Consider the following 22,339-nt stretch of genomic DNA (forward strand, 5'->3'; position numbering starts at 1 on the left):
GAGCACAGGGAGCGTGAGGGGGACACCTCCAGCAGCCAGCACCCGGGGGGCGAATGGGAAAGCCAGGAGGCACCTGGAGCAGGGCACGCACCTGCCATGTTGAGCTCGGTGAGGGAGTTGCGTGTGGAGGAGCCCACGGCGGTGAGGAGGTTGGCCGACTGGTCCGTGAGGTGGTTGCAGTGGCTGAGGTCGAGGCGGGAGAGCAGGGGCATATGGCGGATGATCAGGCGCAGCGTGGCGTCCGTGATGTCCAGCCCGGCGAGCCGGAAGTCGATCATGTTGCGGAGTTTGCTGCGATTGTCCTGACCTGCACAGGCAGAGGGAGAACCAGAGTGGACACACTGCCCTGGGCACCTTGCCTTGTCCAGCCCAGGCAGCCCCAGGGCAGCAGCAGCTTACTGGGTTTGTCTGTTGGAGGTGTAAGTAAGTCCCGGATCTGAGGGTCCTTGATTCCTACTGCCCACCGAAGATCGAGGGTCCTGAGAAGGGGGCAGCTGGAGGTACTGAGGGCACAGACCGCAGACCAGGAACAGCCCGCTAGGATGAGGTCTTTTAGGCCTGGCAGAAGGGAAGCAGGTAACAAGTTAGACGGGTTTGGTCGGCTCCCAGGCATCCCAGATCTCCACCATCTTTTTCCAGGCACATGAGGATGCAGGTCCCCTCCCTGCCTGGGGTGGGACACTTGCTGGGTGATGAGACCCAGGCATCCAGGAGCTCTCAGGCTTGTCTCTCCCCATGACCCAGCCCTCAGGAAGCCTTGGAACAGGCTGGTGGCAGAGGCAGGGACCCCTCCCCAGCCCACACTCACCTGGCAGCCTGTTGACGAGCCATGTAAGCTGTTTTTTTGAGATATTGGTCCAGCTGAGGTCAAGGCTGACCGGCTGCCTTTTGATGATGCCACTCAGCGCCTGCGGGGTGATGGACTTGCACCTGCTCAAGTCTATCTTTGTCCACAATCTCTTGTCACAGCACCTGGGGACAAGGGCAAAGCTGAAAGTTGAGTCCCAAAAGTACTATGGGATAATAGACAGCCAGCAGGTTGCCTGGCTCCCGAAACGAGCCCAGCCCTGGTGTGGCCCCAGCCACAGAACAAGGCTGTTCCTCCTGGTTTCCATAGATTTCCCCAAACATGGGAGGCTGCTGAAGGCGTCAGGCCACCTGGTGCAGCCCCAGCAAGGTTTTTCTGCCACAAAACTCCAAGTTGCAGCTGCAGGCTTGCTTGCCCTGCTCTGGGTGATTCTCCTGATCTTAAGGATCCTTACTCCCAGCAGGCAAAACACTGAGTGTCCCACCCCACAGCCCCAGCAGAGCTCACTCCTTCACCAGGAGCAAACTCATCATCTCCCATGGGAGCCTGTGGAGAGCCAGGACCCGATGGCAGTTTAGCTGAGTCCCTGAAGGTGCAGGCAAGGGGACACTCCTCCACCACACCACTGCCACCAGCTGCCGATCAAAGCAGGCAATGCCTGCTGCTCGGCTGTTAGAAACCTCCCAGTTTCCATTCCCATCTGTTCCCAAGCCCTCCATGCACAGCTGTCCCGGTGCCAGCATTGTCTTCGGGCCTGCTGTCCCCAGAGGCGTTTCCAGCCAGTAAAGCCATCCCGCCTCAGCCTGCCTTCCCTGCCTGCTAGGAGGCGAGGCAGCAAGGGAGGCCAGGAAGGGCAAGCACCATCAGCGTGATGGGTGAGGGAAGGGCACTGGCACCTCACAAGGACACAGCAGGGGACAGCTGAGGGGACAGGAGGAAGGCAGAAGGGAACAACAGAGATGGGAACACACATGGCAGAGGCAACAGGGTGGATACAATGACACTGCCTGGTTCTGGGGAGCGATGGGAAGGCACTGAGGCGACATCCTTCCCCCTGCTCCCTCCGGGTGTCCGCCACAGATGTACCCCCAGCCCCAGGACGTGTCCCCACACTCACCACTTGTACCAGGTCTTGCACACCCGCATGCACTCGCAGAGCTCCCTGCGGGTGAGGTAGCGGAACACGGACATCCAGACCTCGCGCTGGACGCAGCTCTCCTCGCCCTCCTGCGCCCGGCCCCCACGCCCGTTCAGCCGGGCCGCCCCCCCCTCCTCCGCGTTCTCGTCCTCCTCCTCCTCGTCCTCCTCCTCTTCCTCAGCGGCCGCCTCCTCGTCGCCCCCACTCCGCAGGGGTATCCTGGCGGGCGCGTGGCGCACGACCACACGTGGCGAGTGCTGCAGGTTGGCCGAGGAGGCTGTGATGGCTTGGAGCTTGGGGACAATCGAAGTGCCGTGGACATCTTTGGTGGGGCGCTGGAGCGTCACGGTGAGGTAAGAGCCGTGCAGCTTGGCCTTCTCCACCTCTGACAGCTCCTTCTTGCCGCTGGGGTTGTTCTCCTTCTCCCGCACCATGGTTCTCTCCGTGGCCTGCAGCCGCAGCAGCTGCCGGCGCTTGAAGCGCTCGTCCCGGCTGGCACTGTGGTGGTCGCTGGGCCCGGCCCCCGGGGACGAGCGTGTCACCACCCCACGGGGGGACGCGGGGTCGTGGATCAGCTGCAGCATCGGGGTGGGCGAGTTGGGCGGGGGGGTCAGGGGCTCCTCGCAGCTCCGCAGGGGCCGCAGCACCTTGGCTTGTGCCGTGTCGTCATCGCTCTCCTCCACCTTCCGCTTCTGCGGGGAATGGGGGTGGCTGGTTAGCGGGAATGAGGCCTGGGGAAGGTCTTCCTCTTTTCTTCCTCCCCAGGGAAACACCAGGACCTGCACAGCAGTGCCCAGTGAAATCATAGAATGGTTTGGGTTAGATACAGGTTTGCTCCAAGCCCAATCCAACGTGGCCTTGAACACTTCCCAGGATGGGGCATCCACAGCTTCTTTGGTCAATCTCTGCCAGGGTCTCACCACCCTCACAGTAACTTCTTCCTCACACGTCATCTAAGTACCACAAATATCAAAGTCCACCCACATCAGCAACAAACATTTTCCTAACCCCTTCTCAAAAAGGGCATCCTTTGAGGTTGGGGATGGCTTCCACTCTGTGCCTAACAGTCCGGTGTCTCTTAGAGTGGAATATTTCAGGACCGCATTGCAGTAGAACATGCTCATGCCCTCAAGTGCTGCACCCCCATGGTTCTCATTCTCACTGATCACTGTCCCCCCACCCCAAGCTGGTTAAATACATCCCTGGCAGGATCCAGTGGGAGGAGTGGAGGACACAGATCCTCACCTTGCTCCTTACCTGGCCCTTCTCTGTGTCATCACCTTGGTAGCATTTGGGGCACTCCCAGCAGTTGGGGAGCTCATCATTGAGCAGCCCTTCCCCATCCATCTGCAACAAGAGGAGGGGGTCAGCAGCAGCCCAGCCCTACAGCAGAGCCCCCCTCTGCCCAGTATGTGCCCTGCTCACCTGCAGACAGCCAGGGTGGACGATCTCATTGCAGATACAGCACTCCATGAGCTTCTTCTCAAAGTCCTGTGAGTCCTCGTTCTGATCCACCTCCCCACAAAGTGCACACGTGACCGAGTGAGGCAACCTGGGCTACAAAGGAAAGCAGGGCTGACACCAGGGCATGGTCGGACAGCCTTCCTCTTTTCCTTCCCATGGACTAGCAACCAGCTATCCCCCAGGAATCTGACTTGGACTCACCGCCAAGCACTGCCGGAGGACACAGGACTGCTTCATGCGGCCGGGCCCACCGAACTTCTTCATGTCCCTGCAGTAGTGGCACATGCCACACTCGCCCTGCATGCAGGCCTTGCATTTCCGGCACCGCACTCGCCTCCGCCGGGCGCCCGACACGATGGGAGACACCGTGGACCTGACGGGAGTTGGGCGCGGTGCTGGCTTCATGGTGTGCGGCTTGGTGATGGGGATGGTGGGCAGGCGCACCCGCAGCCGGGTCTGGAGCTTTAGCTGGCAACAAGGAGAGAGGGAACTGGGTGAGGAGAGGGAAGCGCTGCCTTCTGCTGGGATCCGGAAGGCTCTGATCCCTGGATCCCGCACTACGACTGCAGATAATGTGTCAGAGGGCAGCTCTGCTCTCTCAGCACTCTGCAGACAAAGGTGCCTGGATCAGCGCTGACCTGCCACTTCTCCTGAAGCACACTCCCTAACTCCTCACACCACCCCACGCCAAGAGCTCCCCTTCCTCTCACCCCCTGCTAGTGCTCACATGGGTCTGGAAAGGGCTGCTGAGTCCCAGAAGCATCCCACAGCATCCATGCTTTCCTACCCAGGCAAGGAATGACAAAGTCCACCCAGGCTGTCCTCACTGTGTCACTCTGCACAAGGGGACAGCTCTGGTTGCTCTTTCCAGAGCTCGAGGGACACTGGGAACACCCACACCCTCCTCGTTTTACAGTGCAGGTAGGACAGCACAGATCTCCAGCTGTCACCCTGCATCCCATCAGCCCTCACAGGAAATCTGCTGGCTGCAGCATCCTTCTGAGACTGACTGTGCTGGGTTGTGCACCACACTGATGGCCCTGTGGAAGGGCAGGCTCCCAAGGATGGGGCTGGGCATGTGCCAAGCCTCTGAGTGCTGTAACCCAAAGCTTGCACACATCTCCAGGTCACTTCTCCTAGAAAAGCTGCCCAGGATGCTTGTGCTGCACAAAGATCACTCTGGATCTTCTGGGCAGGGCAGGCAAGCAGAGAGAGGCACCTCCCAAGGGCAATCCGAGAGGCTCATTTGTGTCCAGACTCCCTAACGGGGTGTTACCCACCCTTCCCAGTGTGATGGGGTCCTGCTCTTCCCATAGCCTGCCTGTGAACCCATCTCCTGGCAGGAAGGAAGAAGTGACCCCTGGGAGCCATCCTGGCAGGCCACAGGAAGGCAGACTGCAGAGGGGAAGTCCGGCTGCTCTGTGCCTCCATCTGCCCGGTGAGCTCAGCCTGGGCTGCAGCCCAGCTGTGGGTCCTGGACTATGAGCACAGCTGGACAGGGAAAGGCAGGGATGCATGGAAAGCTCCCACTGCTGAAGAGCTGGCTGCTACCCGCAGGGAGAGACTCCTGGGAGAGAGCTGCCTTGCTTGGCATTGTAAGACCCAATCCTACAACAGGGACAGGGACACAAGGAACACATTCACCTCACAGTGAGGGGCTGGACTGCTCTTGACCACCAACCCCACAGCTCACCCACCCCTACCATAGTGAGGCCTTCCCTGATACACAACATTCTTCAGGCCATCCAGGGTTCTCCCTATCAGTCCAGAGAGCTCCTAAGAGAGCAGGATCACCCCTTCCTCCCACAACAAGGCTCCCTGTTCACCAAGCACAACCAAAGGGGGGAGAACATGGAGCAGCCAAGGCTGACCTGGTTACCACCCATCAGCTGCGCTGGGATAACTGGCATGGTGGGAGATCACTAGGTTTGCCTGCAGGGCTGTGAAGGTGGCTGCACCCACATCCCGCTTTGGCACTGCTCCCAAGGCGGGTATGGAAGCAGTGCCACCACACCCCAGGCCTGGCAAATGACTCAACACGTGACACCCATCTGGGTCCCCTTGTTGCAGCTCCTACCTTATCTCTCTTGGGCCACTGGACGATGGGGACGCCTGTAAGTGCCAGTTTGGGGTCGCTGTTTGCGTATTCTTCCAACAGCAGCTAATGGAGAGAGATGGGGGAACACAGCAGAGAGACAAAAAGCACAGGTGTGAGCAGAGGGAAACACAGCTCCCGCCAGCGAGGCAGGCTCTGACCAGATGCCAAGGCCAGCATGCTTCAAAGGCGGCTGGGAAGGAGCCCTCCTCTCCCCACGCCCGCCAGCAACCAGCAATCCCTCCTCCCCACGAGACAGACAAGCTCTGTCGAGTCGATCTGCACCAGCGCTTTCATCAACTGCATTTCAGCCCCGAGGCCCCGTGCTGGGTGGTGGTAGAAGTGGAGAGCGCCAAGATTTGGCAGGCTGGGGGGATTTTGGGGGGACAATTCATCAGCATTACCCCCCCAGACATAGGGCAGCCTGGAGAGTGCAGCAGCAGGAGCAGGATGTGATGCCCCAGCACCCCCTCCGTGGCCTGGCACAAGCTGCCGGTAGCTGAGAGCTGCTCCCCCGCACTGCCTTGGGGTTTGGCTTTGACTTGGAGGGAAAGATCCCTGGGCATCGATTGGACTGGCACACTGCCCTCCGGCACAGCAGCCCCTTGCTCCCGGTGCATGGAGCTCCCGCACTCAGCCCAATCCTTTCAGCACCCTCCAGCGCAGCCCCCTCCCCACATCCACTCCCCACCGAATTTATGGTTGCAAAGGTGCTTTATTTACTTGACGTTGCCATGGTTACGCAGGCAGGAGCCTCCTGCCGGCATCCCAGCGGGCGGTGCTTCCTGCTGCCAGGCAGGGCCGGGGTAGGGGGTGCCCGGTGTGCCCCCTGCCCGGTTTTCCGGGTGTCTGGGGAGGCAGGAAGCCGCAGTCTCCCCTGGGCTCCCCGGCAGCGCAGCGTGCCGCCTTCAGATCTTCCGCCTCCCCACGAGCGCAAGCCGAGGGAAAAGGTCAGGGCTCGGAGCTCCCACACGGACATAGTGGGACGGCAGCGTCCTCCTGCCCGTGGCACTGGGGTCGGGGCAGGGGTGGGGGCGGCTCAGGAACGCTCCCTGCCAGGGAGCTGAGGGACTGCGGGGGCTCCCCGGTCCTGCGGCTGCATCTGGCTGGGAGCCGGGCTGGGCGACAGGCCGCTGGTCCCCCGTGCCCCGCGGCGCCGTGGCCGGCGGGACGCGGCAAAGGGGACCCTGCGCGGCAGGGGCGCCTCGGCAGCGGTGCCGGCGAGAGCGCCCAGGGAACGGGAGAGGTGAGCCCAAGCACCGGGCAGGGACCCCTCCGGGGAAGCAGGAGTCCTCCCGCGGTCCCCTCCCACCCTGTCCGAGACCGGAACGTCCCCGCGTCCCCTCCCCGCGCCACGAGCATTGCCAGCTGCCTGACCTTGCGCCTCTGGAGCTGCCGAGACTCTGGGGTGAAGTTTGCCGAGCCCTCTTTGTTTCGGTGCCCGCACTGTGAGGGCTGGGGCCCCCTCCCCTCTCCCCGGACACCTCCGGGGGCTGGCTCAGACCCCGGCCGGACCCCCGGTGTTCGGGGACATGGCTGGGGAGCAGCTGCGCCCCCCGCCCCGAGCGCCCCCGGCTCCTCCCCGCCCCCAGCCGCCGCACTGGCGGCCGCGTGCTCCTCCCGAGCCCTTGGGCAGCGGCGGCGGCAGCTTCCTGAGCCGGAGACAATGCTGCTGCGTCACCCACATGCGGTTCCCAGCAATGCTTTGCAACGGGAAGATGGCAGAAGAGAAAAAGGGAGCGAGGAAGCGGAGGGCAGAGCCGCGCTGCTGCAGCGCCGGGAGGGGCCGGGACGGCGGGGATTGGCGCAGGGTCCGGGCGGCGCTGCCCACCGGCCGCCCCGGGATCCCTCCCTCCCGCCGCCGCCGCAATCCGAGAGGCCGGGGCCGGGCTCCCCGGGGCCGGGCTCCCCGGGGCCGGGCAGATTGTGGCCGAGAGCCCTTACCCCGTCCTGCTCAGGCCCAGCCTCCCCGGCCCCTTTCTTTTGTCTGCTCCGAGGCGGGTTTGGAATCTGGGAGACCCCGCTGGAAGCGAGCGGGGCTTTGGAATGTAGGCAAGGGTCATCCCCCTCGCAGCTCCCCCCTGGGTGTGCACCTCCACACTCCTGACCTGGAGGGACAAACATCCCGCCGGCCAAGTTTGGGAGCAGCCGCATTCCCAAAGGCACCGGGGACCAAACCGCTAGAGGGGGACAGATCCATTCTGGGCGATCAAGGTGTCCCCAAGCAATCCCAGCCCCCCCCCGAGACGCCCCCCAGATACACATCGCAATTAAAATGGAGGAAACTCCTGAAATAAAGCCAAACAGCACAGGGGAGCAGAGGCTGCTCCCACTTCTGATGCATCCAAAGCGTCTGTAGGCAACTCCAGCTTTGTGTTCCCAGGAAACCAGTCAGTCACATGCTGACTTGGCTCCAGGACTGTCACCAACTGTGCAACCAGTGACAACCTCCGGCCCCTGGTATGGGCTTTCTCTGACCCGGTGACCAGTGCTGCATTCCATCCCACCATGGGAGACCTTCCCGGCACAGCTGACAGGCTACCCTGAACTTCCTCACCCATCCCTGAGGATACCATCCCCAGTCCTCACCAAATTCTCCCTCTGCCCATTGCCCAGTCAGATAGTGACCAATGCCACACCAGAGGTTTTGAGAGGAGGTCCTGGAGACAGGATCAGCACTTCAGGGAGAGGCTTATTTTGTTTCTACAATCCTTAGTGCTCCAACAGCTCCATGCACAGCTCAGATATAACCTGTTTATGCCTGGCCACAGGGGCCTGGCTTTAGACCTGCTGTCACCTGCCTCATGACTATTCTCCTGTCAAAACCAGTCATGGAAACCACCACAGAGAGGTCAGAAATCATGGACAGAAGCAGTCAAAAGACAACAGGACCTCTCAGAAATTCCCTCTTTTGTCAATGATCCTTCCAATGAACTGCACATACAGAATTTTCAGACAATTCCTGCCACAGAGCTGAAAGCACAACATTGTCACATCCAAAGTGGCATATCCCGCCAAGTTACGCTCCAAGCTGAACTCGTGACAGGATACACATTTCTCCACATGACCCAACACACAGACACCCTGAAATCCTGATAACCACACAAGAGGCTGTGGGAAAAGGCAGCATTTTCCTGCTCCTGGAGTGCCTGGGGACACTGGATAGCAGAAGGTGGCACTGAATGGGCTGATCAAGGTGGCACGCCTGCAAGTCTGAATGAGAAAATGCCACGTTCTGACCATGGGGAGCACAGACCAAAGTGCAGCCTTCCAGCTTGGCCAGATCCCAGCTCCATCAATGACCTTACCTGGTGACACAAGGGCAAAAGCACCTGCTGCAGATTGGAGGCCCCAGTTAGAACTTTTAGCTAGAAATGTCTTAAGCCCTCCCCAAGCTTTACAAGCCAACTTGTACTGGCCACTTCCATCACCTCTGTGGAAAATCGGTTTTGAAAGTAGAGCTTTTCTGTGGTTGGACAAACTTGTCCCACTTTCCCCAGCCACTGCAGGCTGTGACTAAGGACCTTGATGCCTTGAGGATGCCAGTCCTGAGGAATGGAGTCCTGCAGCTCAGGATACTTCCAAACCTCCAAGGACGGCCAGCTTTAAGGAGCAAATCCTCAGGGAAGTTGTCTGGGACCACAAAGGCTGTCACCCACAGCTCATCTGCGAGGTACAATCGGACACAGAGGCCTGGTCACACCAAAACCACAGGCACATCTTTACTACCTCCAAAACACAAACAGGTTCTTTGATCAGGTCTCAAACTCCAACCGAATACCAACAACCTTTAAGGCTCTGCCTTCAAAACGCCCAACACCAGCCTCCTTTCATCAGCCCAAGGGTGAAACACAGAGCCCACAGCTCAGGTTCCTCCAGAGCACCATACAGGGCTCAGAAATACAATCACATTCTCAAAGGTCACAGCACACACAGGATGCCTGAAAAGCCACAGAAAACCAGAAATTCAACCTGTAACAGCACCTAGACTTTCAACCAAGACCCCAGAGCCACACCCTCTGCTCCAAACACAGCAGAGCTCAGGATTTACCGAAACATCTCACAAAAAACATCAGGAGACAGCACTTGGAAATAAAAACAATGGCAAAGACAAGGACACATGCATGGCTGTGTCTGGATGTCAGCTTTGGTACGGGCAAGCAGCTGTACAGAACACCAACAGCATGGAGGGGAGCAGAAGGTAACTTTTTAGGGACTAAAATGGATTTCTGGGGATAGAGTGAAGCTGACATTCCCACTTCAGTGCTGAAACAGCTAGAACACCAAAGCTCATTGGATCAGCTCAACAGGTGAAGGCAAATAAAATCCAAACAACCCTCACCAGCCCAAAATAACTGACTCTCATAACTCCAGGTCACACCCTGGGCAAACAACTCAAAGGAACAAAGCCAAATCCACCCGGGGCAAGGAAAAGGCTCCAACTGTCACAGCATCCACGGCCAAAACTGGAAGTGAACTGCATCAGCCATGAGCACTCCTGCACTGACACCCATAAGGGATCCAGCCAGAGTGCAGCCACCCTCCTGCTTTCCCAGCCCCAAATCCCAGGGATGTCACTCAGGTGTAACATCAGCCTCACACAGAGGAAGAGGAGGACACCAATCCTGCCCCAGGACAGGGGTAGGGTGAGGATGAAGCCCAGTTTCCTCGTAGGAAGTGCTTTGCACTCGCTCAGGCCTACCTTGACATCAGCGATGAGGGCGTCCTCATCCTCAATGCCAGTGGGAACACACTTCTTGTGCAGAGGGAGTGACTCCAGCTTGTCCACGAGGCAGCGCAGCCCCTCCAGCTCAAACTGGGTCAGGTGCACCTTCCTGCTCTTGCGGGGGCTGCCCCCACTTGGGTCCCAGGCCTGGCCGTTTTGGGAGCCCCGGCTGGAGTCGGAAGAGTCTATGGATGGGGTCTTCTTGAGCCCCGGCAGGCTGCTCCGGCAGCTCTTGCCCAGTTCGTCATAGTCCACGTTGGCACCGTTGGCAATGGGGCTGGTGAGAATGGACCTCCTGGTCATGGGGCGCCGGGATTCCTTCCCTGCTGCATCCTCATCATCCTCCTCCTCCTCCTCCTCTTCCATGTTCACGGAGTCTGATGAGCTCAGCTCCATATCTGCCATGATGGAGAAACAGGGAGAGCAATCACAGGAAGTGTTCTGTGTTTAGTGGGATCACCCCAGTCATGAGGGATGCTGGAGCAACAGGTTTGTATGAGGTGAAAGGAACAGAGAAGCTGGAAAAGAACAGCTAAACACTTCCCATTCCTGGCTTGTCTGTGGGAATGCAGGGCACCACATATGGAAAAAGGTGTCAGAGGAAGAAATAGCAAATGCCCTAGACTGAATTTCATGTCCTAGACTGAATTTCATTGAATTGGGTTGGAAGGGACCTGGACTGTCATCTAGCCCAACCCCAGTGCCATGGGCCTGGACATCTTTCACTACAAAATGTTGCTCAGAGCCCTCTTCAACCTCATTTTGCTTTGGAGGGCTTGGGATCTTCAGCTGAGGGCTCAGGATCTTGATGCTGCCTTCATGATGCGATAAAGAAGATGTGGACTCACTCATGACCATGAGGTCGCTGAGCCCTCCAAGTAATTGTGTCAGCCCCTCAAACCCTGTGTACAGAAGGCCCTGGCCAGTCAGAGAGAATTCCTGCCCACAGCACCGTGGTGATCACTGCAACCTCCCCCCATCTCTTCTGTGTAAGGCTCTGAAGTGGTTGTGTGCTGGTTTCACAGCTGTGAGGAACCTGGGCTGCTGCAGGGCCATAGGAGGAAGCAAAAGTCTGGGTGGTTGTGACTTCATGCCCAAAAAAAGTCCCCACCCAGCCCTCCCCTGCTTGGCACGCTGCTGAGCCAGTGCCCCAGCATGAGGGTAAGAAGCCTGTTGGATAGGGGTAAGGAAGGAATAAGGGCTGCACTTACCCATGCTGAGGGATTCCTTCTGGAAGTCCTTGGTCAGGTGGGAGCGGCTGGTGATGCAGTACACGTAACGCTCCAGCACGTACCAACACATCTCGTAATAGAAGGGATAACGAAATTTATTTGGGACCTGCAAAACAGGCAAGAGGATCTGTCAGACATCCTTCCCACTGCTGCTCTCAGATGGCATATGCCACACCAGGCGTGGCCCAGTGTCCAGCATGGGTCTCCCACAGGTTCTTACCCGTGTGCGGTCCTCAATGCTGTAGATCCGGAGCTGCATAGGGATGTTGAAGCTGTGTAAGAAGTTGCCGCCAAAAACCAGCGTGTCCATGGGAGTGTACACAGCATGGATCCAACCTTGGGGAGAAAGAGTTGGAAGAATTCTTCTGATCCATCTTGCACAACTTTTTGTCACCCTGGTGTCATCCTAGATTGTTTCCTAACTGTGTTAGGCCTAGCACCAAGGGAAACAGCCTTCTGAAGTCTGTTCCAACACTCTAAACACCTTCAAAATAATTCAAGTTCCACTCCTTATCTCTAAGACTAAGCAATCCAGCCAAGCCCAACATTTGGGGAATTCCAGCATGGGTTTCCTTAAGGCAAAGCCACTCAGTTCAGAAGAAGTGTCAGTTGTGATAACAGGACTCAAATGAGCGAGATGTGCAATCCCTGGTGTTTTCTGCTCCTCGTCCTGCTGTGTGTCACCACTGCAGAGCTGTGACATAAGACACCTAGGAAGCTGAGGAGCTGCCCTGGGCCAGCCTCTCCTGAACCTACACTGTTCCATGTGTCAACACGACAGGATCTGGGAAAGCCTCCTTTAATAATTAATCAAATGTGATGCGAGCCAGCCACAGCTTTCCTAACACTTGGGCTGGATCCACAATGCCATCACAGACATGTTTTGGTAGGTGGCAAGCAAGAGGACAGAGCCACATCACATCTCCCTCTTCCAGTGACTCATGAGGGAGCTAAATCCTGCCAGTGTCCCAGGAGTTTCAGTGTTACCACAACCATGGCCAAGACCAGGATGCCCCTGCCCACCCTGAGGGTACCTGAGGGGATGACAAATGTGTAGCCCTGCTTGAGCTCGATGCGCTGGCACTCTGACACTCTGTCCCCAAGGAAAATGTCTCCCTGCTTCCCTGAGAGAAGCCAGTTTTCATAGAGCTCCAGGTTCTGGGGTGTGGGAGGGATCAGCCAGAAGATCTGCAAATAAAGACTCATGTAAGTCATCACATAATGAACAGCTATGGCTTCTCACCAACATCTGAATCTCTTCCTTGCCTCTCCTGCTGAGAACTTCCCAGCAAAATGACTGGAACAGCTGCCCCCCTCGAGAGGACAAGCAACGTCCTTCCCAGCCTGACACACTGAGTGCTACAAGTTGCCTGAGCTTGTGATGCTTTTTAAGGCATGATTTACATCAGTGTCAAGAGATACAGAGTCCAGGAAAGCCACCAGAGTGGCCAGAAGATTTGCTGAGTTTGATTTACCATGTTAGAGCTACTCCTGAACTAGGGATGGGCATCTGTCTAGCTCCATGCAATATAGGTAAGTTTAGGGTGGAAAGATTTCAATTTGCTGTCTGGGACCTGCATCCTCAAGGATTTACACAAAAGCAGACCAACAGCCACTTTCCTAAAGCACCTATAACTGTCCCAATAAGCACTGTCCTACCTTTCCCCCTCGGTGGATGTGGTACCACACAGAAGTGCCACCAAAGTCCACGTGGAAATCTGTGTAGCAGCCCTTGACACTCATCAAACAGTATCTGGTGGAAAACAAGATGAGAAGGTGAAAATGAATGGTGATCCACACTTTGGAGCAGATATGACATTCCAAGGAAATAGCTCCCCCCAAACCCAGGCCAATGGCTCAGAGCAGTGTCACAAGCCACTCAGCTAAAAGGGATTCAATGAGTGACTGCAGTGGCCTTGCAAGTGTAACCCACAAAAATAAGCTGGGAGACTGCTCATCCCCCTTCCCCTTGGTACACACTGCTGCTCCCTTGGGCAGTTTTCCTGCAACAGATTGTTTGCTGCCTGCCACAGCTCATGAATTCACTTACTTCTGCACCTTTGGGTACTGCATCTCCAGGATGGCATTGGTAGACTCTGTCTGACTTTCCTTCAGGTGCCTGGGCCACATGTTATCAACCCAGTCAATCAAATCCACCTACAGCACAAAAGTAGGAGACGTGAGCAGAGAAAAAAGGGGCACAGCAAAACCTTTTGCTACCCCAGGCTGGCAAATCCCTTTTTGGTCCTTCTCCACACCCAGAAACTTTCCCAGTGCTACTGGGACACTCCTACACATAAAGCACTTAGGATCATGTGTTCAGATGCCAGCTAGGGACTTCCATAGAAAATATGTCAGACAGCATCTCCTAGGGGTGAGATTCACTTCCCAAAGCTTCAGGAGAGCCAGATGTCAAGGTTCCCTCTGCAGTTAACAGAGAGAAATAACTGGCCCCACACAGCTGCCACTTCCACTCTGCTGACTGCAGAGGTAGTTTGAAATGTTCATCCCATCAATCTCACATCCCACAGCTCATCTTCCCAGCACAAAACAGCTTCCTGCCCCTCTTCCAGCATACCTCCAGTCTTGGCCTCCTCTGCCCTCAGAGATGCCAGCATTTTGCATCAGGAATCCTCCCTGCCACACTGTGCAGAGTTCAGACTTCCATGTTTCTAACTACTGACAGTCAATGAACAGGCTATCTCTCCACAGAGTGACATGCCAGGGACTTGGCCATGGTCACCACAGCCTGACTAAGAGATCAGCTCCAGCAGCATTCAGGCTGACATCCCTGCTGAGCCCATGTGTGTTCTGAGCAGCCCCTCTTTCCACATCACAATGCCAGGCTGCACCTCACCTCCGTATTTCCAGGGAAAACAGATCCCTGTGGGAGGGAGAGCCTCACTCACCGTAGCAGGTCTCTGCACCAGGTTCTCCAGCTTGGTGTGGCTGAACTCGAGGCTGATGACGTTGTAGAGCTTCTCCCGCTCCTCCTCTGGTGTTTCGTAGTAGCGTGCCCACTGTGCCATGGACATCTCGATGTCCCGCTGCGTGTTCACATCCATCACATCCACTATCCGCCGGCTCCCTGCCACGACAGACACGTCACTGAACTGTTCCAGTGCACCACAGACTCCAGGAGGTGAGATCCTCAAAGAGCCCAGGCACACAAGCGAGTGCAGGGTGGCTCCGAACACTTACCCACACACAGCCGCACATCGTTCACGCTGAAGTCCGGATCTGGCATCCTGTGGGACAAACATCTGGCTAAAAAGACCATCGAGTGCTTCTGGCTGCACACCCTGTGACCCAGGAACTGGCACCCTGAAGGTACATCTGTGCTGTTTTGGTGTTGGAGAAGGCCATGGAAGAGGATCTCTGGGGGCACAGGACTGGGGTGAAACACTAGGACAAACTTTTGGCTCAGGAAGCAGGGTTGGGAATAGGATGTACCATCTCCAGAGCCATTTTACAGTGGCTTCTAGCAAAGGAGCCAGGAGAGGCCTTGAACTGAGCAATCCCAGCTCTCGTTTTAAAGGCTGCTCGTGTGAATTATCCCAATCCAAAGGCACGGCTGGAGCAGGACACACAGTATATTCCACTGACACAGCAGAACCACTCCAATGTTTGTACTGGCACCCCTCTCTGTACAAACACTGCTGTCACAGGCAGAGCAGGCTGGCAGCCATTCGAGCAGCTCTTGACCCAGAGAAATATCCAAAAGCTCAGGAGAAATCCAGTTTCAGTCACACTAAAATACCCAGTATTAAATCTTTACACTCCCAAGTCATCCAGCAGTTAAACTGAGCCTGGCACGACTTCCTATCCAATTCACCCCAGCACAGAACATTGTGCACTAGATGAGATGTCACCCATCTGTTCACAGCCACAGAACCTCATGGCTGAGGGACTTTGGAGCAGTGCTGCTGGTACTAGCTCTGAAAGTTTGTGAGGGGTCATTTATTCCTCTAATCAACCCCAAAAACACTGACCCAGTTTACACTTAGAGCTGCAAACCTCAATGGCTGTACTGCAGCAAGAGAGGCAGACAGTAGTTTAGAAGTTTGGAAAATCAGTTTGTAATTCTAGAAAATGCCAGAAATACTACAAATTGTTTGACTCTCTGGCAATAGATGCCTATGTTACTAGGAAAGAAACCCAGCCAGATGTTGCATCAGAGCAGCAGTTGGACTTCCCAGACATTTGGTGGAATTCTGATCACCTACAACCAATTCAATCTTTCATTTTCGTCCACACAGTCTAGGAAGAACGGGATAACTGAGCTGGAAGATATGTCTCTCTGGCCACTGCACATAAAAAACAGCGTGGACATTACAGTCAAACCAGCTTGGCAGAGCCAGGATCAGATCCCACACAGTGAAGAGAGATGAAGAAATTGGGCCAGAGTCTCTCAGCACTTACTTTATCCCCAGGCCGTCTGAGCTCCTGAAGATGAGTGGGTCCCGCAGGCCACCCCGCTGGATGTATTCAACTGTGAAGTCTGGTGTGGGGAGACAAGAAGAGGGAAGGTTTAGGAGAAACTCCTTCAGAGTATTATACACATGCTCAGGTTTAAAATGATCTCTGGAGATCCCTAGTCCAACCCTGCTCCTCACTTTTCCACACTCCTTCAGAAATCCTGGAACTCCTTTGCAGCAGTTCTGAGAGGCAGCAGGGTGTGTGTTACTGACAAGCCTCAGACAGGGCCCCTAAGGAGGCTTTGCTCCAACAGGCTGCTCTTGACAGGTGAACAGCCTGGATTTTGGTGCTGGCTTCCCTAGGAAGCTCAGAGCCAAGCAAGAGATGCCTTGCAGAAATGCTCCTCCCTCCCAGTAAATCCTCATGAGGGGCTGTGCGATGAAAAGCCATCCCACGGAGCTGTGTGCGTGCTGAAAGGAAGGGGAGACATCCCACACAATCCTTGAATTAAGGATCTGGTAGACACGTGGCTGCAATTACAGGTGCTGACCCAGGCAAACCCTCCCATTCCTGGCTGCCATGTGTCTCAGCAAGCTGCAGACTGGCTCCATGCTCTCTGGAACGAGCAGCTTCCATGCCATTCCCCACACACACTCCCTGGGACCAGCAGCCCCAAGACAAACCTTTGCCTTCCATGAAGACTACAAAAGTGGAGTTGAACTTGTTGGTGGACAGCTTTTCCTCGAGGTCAAACGTCCTCTTCCCTTCAATCTCATCATCGGAGATGCCATCGTCCTCATAACGCCGCCTCATTGTGCCACGCTGAGGGGAGAACACCGGGAAGGGAGAAGTTATGGCCATGGAGCAGGAGGAACAACCAGAGCCTCATCCCAACCTAACACAGCTCAGCCACGGCCTCTAGGGGAGCCCAGGTCTGTCCTGAACCCAAAACATACCACTGAAACAGCAGCTTTGCCCCTCCTCCATCCAGATTTGTGCTAATTGGGCTATATGATCACTCCTAATGAATTCTAAGTATGGGAGGAGGGAAGAGAGTTTAGTATAACAGAGGCAAAGAATCAGTTCCCCAGTTTTACAGGTGCAGCAGTATTTTGCTGCACTGGAGGTAAAGACACTTGTGAATTTAAATCTCTACCAGAACACCAATGATTAAAAAAAAAAAGATTCTCAAGTTTTCATCTTTGGCTGTGCCTGTACACAAAAGCTGGTTTATTCCCTTGTTTGTGTGGGGAAGAATAGCAGAGTGGAAGGAGGAACACTTTTCTTAGAGGATCTTGTAAGCACATCTGTACAGGGATTCCTGACAGACATCCTCTTCTGGCATTACTGGATCTGGAAGAAATTACTGTCCCCAGCTGCTGGCCACCTGGCTAGAGAGCAGAGCCCTTCGTGGGAATGCTCCCAAATCCCATCAGATAAAAGGCAAACCTGCTCTGAATTAGCCAAGCTGCTTTCCCCTAATTAGGGATGCTCCCATTATCAAGCATGCACACCAACTGCTGGGCCAGCAGACAGCCAGGGACAGGATGGGGCAGGAGGTGACACAGCTGCTGGCACCTGCCTGCAGTAAGGAGGGGCAGCATCACCTCCCCAGCAACACCACCAGAACCAGCTTGTGATAACCTCACTGGAGAAAGAGGAATGACTCCCTCATACAGAAGTACTGCTTTAAATATTTTTTTTTAGATTAATTAGATGAACCAGTGCAGGAGCATGTAGGGACACACACAAAAAAAAGGCTTTTCCCCCACCCCCTCCAACATTTAATTTTAACTCCAAGTTTCAAGCAGACTGATGGATGCACAAGGAGTTCCCCTGCCATCAAGACAGTCACTCACCCATTGTTAACAGCCCATTGACGGTGCTCAGCTTTCCAACCCCCTTCCCAAAAACCTGAGCACAGGGGCACAAACAAACACTCATCAGCCGGGCATGAACAATTGGCTTCTCCTGAATGGGGCACTTCAACCAGGGTCTGTTCAATGGCCCCAAGGTTTAAACAATCTGGAAAATGGCTGCTGTCCTTTGTCTTAGGCCATCCTCTAAAGATGAGTGGGATCTCCCAGTTCTTAACAACAAAGAAACTCACTTTACAGAGACACTTTTATAAAAGCAGGAAAATGCATTCTAAAAGTACAGACATATGGGAATGACACCAGCAGAAATGACCCATTCCTTGGGAACACTTGGAATTTCGCACTACTAAAGCTGGGCTGCACACACCAAAAACTGGAACTCCCAAATGTTCACTCTGCCTTTAAACCGAGACTGGCCCTTCCAAGGGGATGCATCAGAACTTGGAGTTAAAGACACAGAGGTGTTATAACTGTGTTATAATGGATGATTAGCCCACCTCATAAAGCACTTTTCCTTAAAAATCATGGAATCCATGAAGCTTGCATAGTACTCAGCTTTAAAATGAGGGCACAGAGCAGAGAGGGGTCTGCCCTGTGCAGGATTTAGGGACAATGAGCAAACCTCAAACTCAGCTTTTCCTGAAGAACCCAGCATTTTGGGAAAAGGCCCAATTCATCCTGTTCCTTACTAAACGACACCAGGGAAGTTTAAGACACACCTATGCCAGGCAAGGATGTGAATCACCTTCCAGAATGACCAACGTTTTACTCTTCCCAGTCCGAGGCAAGTCAAGACTACAGATCCCAGCAGGCAGCTCTGTCAGAGACAGGATGTGCACAATGAAGAGGAGGATTCTGCAGTCCCTGATCTCACCTGCTTTGGGATCGAGTGGGTCCTGCTCACTGCTGGACCAAATTGCTTCTTGACCTGCTCCCTTTCTCCAGACACTCAATTTTAGGGGGAAAGTCCTTTGACTTTGCTGGATTCAAAACCTCACCTTTTGGGAGGAAAATGTTTGGCATGGAAAATCTGGCAAGAAAAGGCTATGTCCAAACCAGTTCCTTAATAGATTATATATGACTCTCTTGGCTACACTTAACCAGGAGCAGGAGTTACTGTACTGGGCTGGAACTCAGGTGAGTCCCACTTGAGGATGAACCTCAGGATATCCAGGCTGGAATGCAGCTCCAGCCACAGACACGATGACCAGGCATTATCTGTCCTCCTGGAAGTGGCACCAAGCCAGGCTCTGGATTTGTAGAGCAGTTCATTCAACAGAAATGTGACCATGTGGCTGGGCCAGATTCGGATCCTCTTGGTGCCACGGGTGGATGCTGGAGATGCATTGTGGGATCAGGGCCCTGTTCAGACTCTTTTCCCAGATCTCCTTTGCAGAACAGCCTCCAAAGCAAACAGGTTGGAACCTTCAATCCAAACCACTCCACGATAAGGCAGCCACACCACAGATGTGCAAACACCAGGAAACAGGCAGGAACACCTTAAACTTGAATCCCTTTGCAATGAGGAAACTGGGATGCAAACACAGAAGGAAGGGGATTGTGTCCTCCAGCAGAGCAAATTCCAAAGTCTATTGCTCCTGTCATCAGCAAAGCATCAGCCACAAACCCCCTCCAGCTCCCAGGCAGATCAGCTTTGCCTGTTCCTGTGGGCAGGGAAGAGTCTGGCCTCCTAATTGGCCCAGCATGAGGAGAGCAGGATCCCAGCCATGGCTGGGGACCCAAAAGCACAATGCAAACAGCTCCCATCCCCTAGGACCCGGCCAGGGCCACACTGCTTTCAAGTCATTGTTGTCTTGGAAGGGTGGGGAAAAACAGTATTTCAGGGCCCCAGAGCAGGCAGGAGGAAGGAAAGGCTTCTGTGCTTCCAGGCATGCGTTATGGGAGAGGCAGCATCTGCGGGAGTTTTCCCCTCCTGGAGTCTGCAGCTTCCTCACAGCACAGTGACACAAACCACAGACCCCATGTCCCCAAACTGGGTCTCTGTATCGAGGACAGATGTGCTCAGTAGATGCTCCAAAACCCCCTTTCTTCTCTGGTGTGCCACACAGGAAATTGCTGCCTGGATAAATAACTGGCTACAGGTGACACCTGCAAAGCCATGACAAGCTAATGCCAATCTTACCTTGCCACTATTGCACACACAGAGCTGTGTCAATCCTTCTGACAACACCAAGTTTGACAACTTCCCAACAAGAGCTGGCTACCCTTGTCCCACAGCCTGTGCTGGGGATGAGGCTGGCTGAGTATCTCTTCCCAGCACATTTCTACAGCCCATCCAGAGAACATCAGCAACTCACAGTCCTGGGCCTAGACTAGAATCGCTTCTTCCCAGGAGTGACTCCACTACTGGGAGACCTTCCAGTATCAACCAGTTCAGCCAGGGACAAACAGCTTCCCAAAATGAGATCAGCAGATGTCTCCAAAACTGCCACCTCTGACAACGTTCTGAGTGAAGTTCAGCTCCAGTGAAGCAAGGGCACAGAGTCAGGCACATTACATTATCTGTGGTACAACCTCAGCATTCAGTATTAAGCAACAGTATTTAAATATCACCTAGTTTTCCCAGCTTTCTCTTAGGATTCAGGCATTTTTCATCCTGCTGAGAGTTTTACTAAGGAAGAACTGACAAGTGGTTCAAACCTTTTCTCTCTGTGTCAGGCAGGGTCAAGATAAAGGCACTTTATTCATCCTCCAAGACCAGACAGCCAGCAATTCCCACCTAAGATAGCTGTCCCTCACCACTTCTTACTGACCCTCCTGGGTACCATTCAATTAATGGAGAAAATAGGAAGCATGAATATTAATCCTGCTGACAGCTATCCCTTCTATTCTGATTCTTTCACCTGCATTCTCCTTCATCCAAGGATTCCAGGGAAAATGCCTCATGAATCTCCACAGTGGCACTCTCTAAAACCCTTCCTTGGAAACCTCTTTTCAACAGCAAGCACTGCCTCCATGGAGTACAGCTCCCTCCAACAGCAAAGGAGCTGACAGTCAGCTGAAGAGAGCCACAAAACTCCTCTCCTGTGAGGTTTTTTTTGAGGGAAGAACGAGTACAAGGTCACATTTGAAAAAAAGAACAAGCTGTCCTTTCGCTGAAAGAGCCTCATGTATTTAAAGAATAAAACCAACACACACCACAGTATTTTAGTCACTTCCTGTCCTGTCTGCTGCCATCCCCTCCCTCAGCTCCATCTCCCAGTCACCAGGAACCTCTTCCTTTTATGCCACAGCTCCTTCCCCCTCAGGAGACCAGAGGACCCCTCTTGCTTTTCATCTTTACAGAGCAGCTTGCCCATGTGAAGCCTTCCACAACCCTCTTCTACACCTTTGACAGGAAGAATGCAGGAAAGTTTCACCTCCATTTCCAATCCCAAACACCCCTCGTTGCAGGTTTTAACTTCTCCCTGGCTCCCAGTGTATCCATAGAACAGTGTGACCTACCATTGCATTTCGTCCTCACCCCACCCCTTTGCAGGTTTACTCTGCTGAAATATACCCAAATTGATTATAAATCAACCAGCTCAACTCTCCTCAGTTAAGGAATTTAACTTCTCACATATTTTTACAGCAAACAACTGGGGCTATTGCCTAGATAAATCCAGACCTGCAACATTAAAATCTCTCTATGGGTGTTCTGATCTCCAGCAAGTACCTGAGACAAGTCCAGAATTCTGCCTCTGAGACCTTGTGCTGAGAATCCCCAGCAATTTTTGCAGTGGGAAGAAGAACTTTTATTTCTCCAGGAAGACACAAGGCAGCCTGACAGGAGGATGGACAAGCAGGGAAGCAGCCAGGCTGTGATCAGACAGACCCAGGGCACAGCAGGTGCCACTGCCAGAACGGGCTATGCAAGGAAGAACCTCCCTTGCCAGTGTTTCCAGATAGAGTGTGAAGAACTAAGGCACCAAGATTATGACACCCAATCAGCTGCCTGCCAGGTCACTGCTTATCTTAAGCTCAAGAGCTTTTCCTTTCTATATCCCTCTCCCCTCCAAGCCTGCACCTCCCACTTCAGCTCCTGGGCTGGGCTCTAAGCTCTGGAGCACAAGCACAGCACAGAGGCAGCAAGTTCCTGCCCTCTGTGCCTCTCCCACCTTCAATCCTGGACTCCCTGCTCCCCCAGCTGTGGGAGGCACCGCTTAGAATCTAAAGAACAGTCATAATCCCCTCGAAAGACCCAGGACAAGAGGAACCACTGAGCTTAACTCATGTTTAATGCCCCTCACCACCTCCCATTTCTCTCAAAACCTGGAGTGCGGGATGGGCGTATCCCAGGTGGCACATCCTTGGACAGAGGCAGACTCAAAGCACCAGGCTGAGGATCTACAGAAAACTGGAGCCCTTCCAGGTTTCCCAGCTCCAGGAGGGATTCCTATCACGAGCAAGGCTGGCAGCATTTCAGAATGACCAGGGAGAACGCTTTGGTTTGCACTTTTGGGTTACAAAATTGAATGTACACATGGAGTAATTTGGGGAATTGGAGCAAGGCAAGTGTGGAGGGAACACAGAGAGGCCAAGGAGAGCTCCACAGCTGCTCCCAAACCACACACTGACCA

General features: G+C 54.4%; 1 protein-coding gene across 1 annotated transcript in view; it reads right to left on the reverse strand.

The window, feature by feature from the left end:
* The window catches only part of KDM2A (lysine demethylase 2A), a 33,583-nt gene that overhangs the window by 2,124 nt on the left and 9,120 nt on the right, over positions 1-22,339 (reverse strand). The window contains exons 4-21 of the mRNA XM_021555935.3: positions 16,566-16,704; positions 15,886-15,964; positions 14,665-14,711; positions 14,373-14,551; positions 13,514-13,620; positions 13,123-13,216; positions 12,498-12,651; positions 11,684-11,799; positions 11,443-11,569; positions 10,208-10,629; positions 5,488-5,571; positions 3,612-3,878; positions 3,372-3,503; positions 3,204-3,293; positions 1,926-2,638; positions 809-972; positions 400-558; positions 92-307 (exon numbers count right to left, since the gene is read on the reverse strand). Of these exons, the coding sequence (XP_021411610.1) occupies positions 92-307; positions 400-558; positions 809-972; positions 1,926-2,638; positions 3,204-3,293; positions 3,372-3,503; positions 3,612-3,878; positions 5,488-5,571; positions 10,208-10,629; positions 11,443-11,569; positions 11,684-11,799; positions 12,498-12,651; positions 13,123-13,216; positions 13,514-13,620; positions 14,373-14,551; positions 14,665-14,711; positions 15,886-15,964; positions 16,566-16,704 (3,289 nt within the window). The remainder of the gene's footprint in view (positions 1-91; positions 308-399; positions 559-808; positions 973-1,925; positions 2,639-3,203; positions 3,294-3,371; positions 3,504-3,611; positions 3,879-5,487; positions 5,572-10,207; positions 10,630-11,442; positions 11,570-11,683; positions 11,800-12,497; positions 12,652-13,122; positions 13,217-13,513; positions 13,621-14,372; positions 14,552-14,664; positions 14,712-15,885; positions 15,965-16,565; positions 16,705-22,339) is intronic.

This window comes from Lonchura striata, chromosome 6, assembly GCF_046129695.1.
Source record: "Lonchura striata isolate bLonStr1 chromosome 6, bLonStr1.mat, whole genome shotgun sequence".
Classification (NCBI taxonomy): Eukaryota; Metazoa; Chordata; class Aves; order Passeriformes; family Estrildidae; genus Lonchura; species Lonchura striata.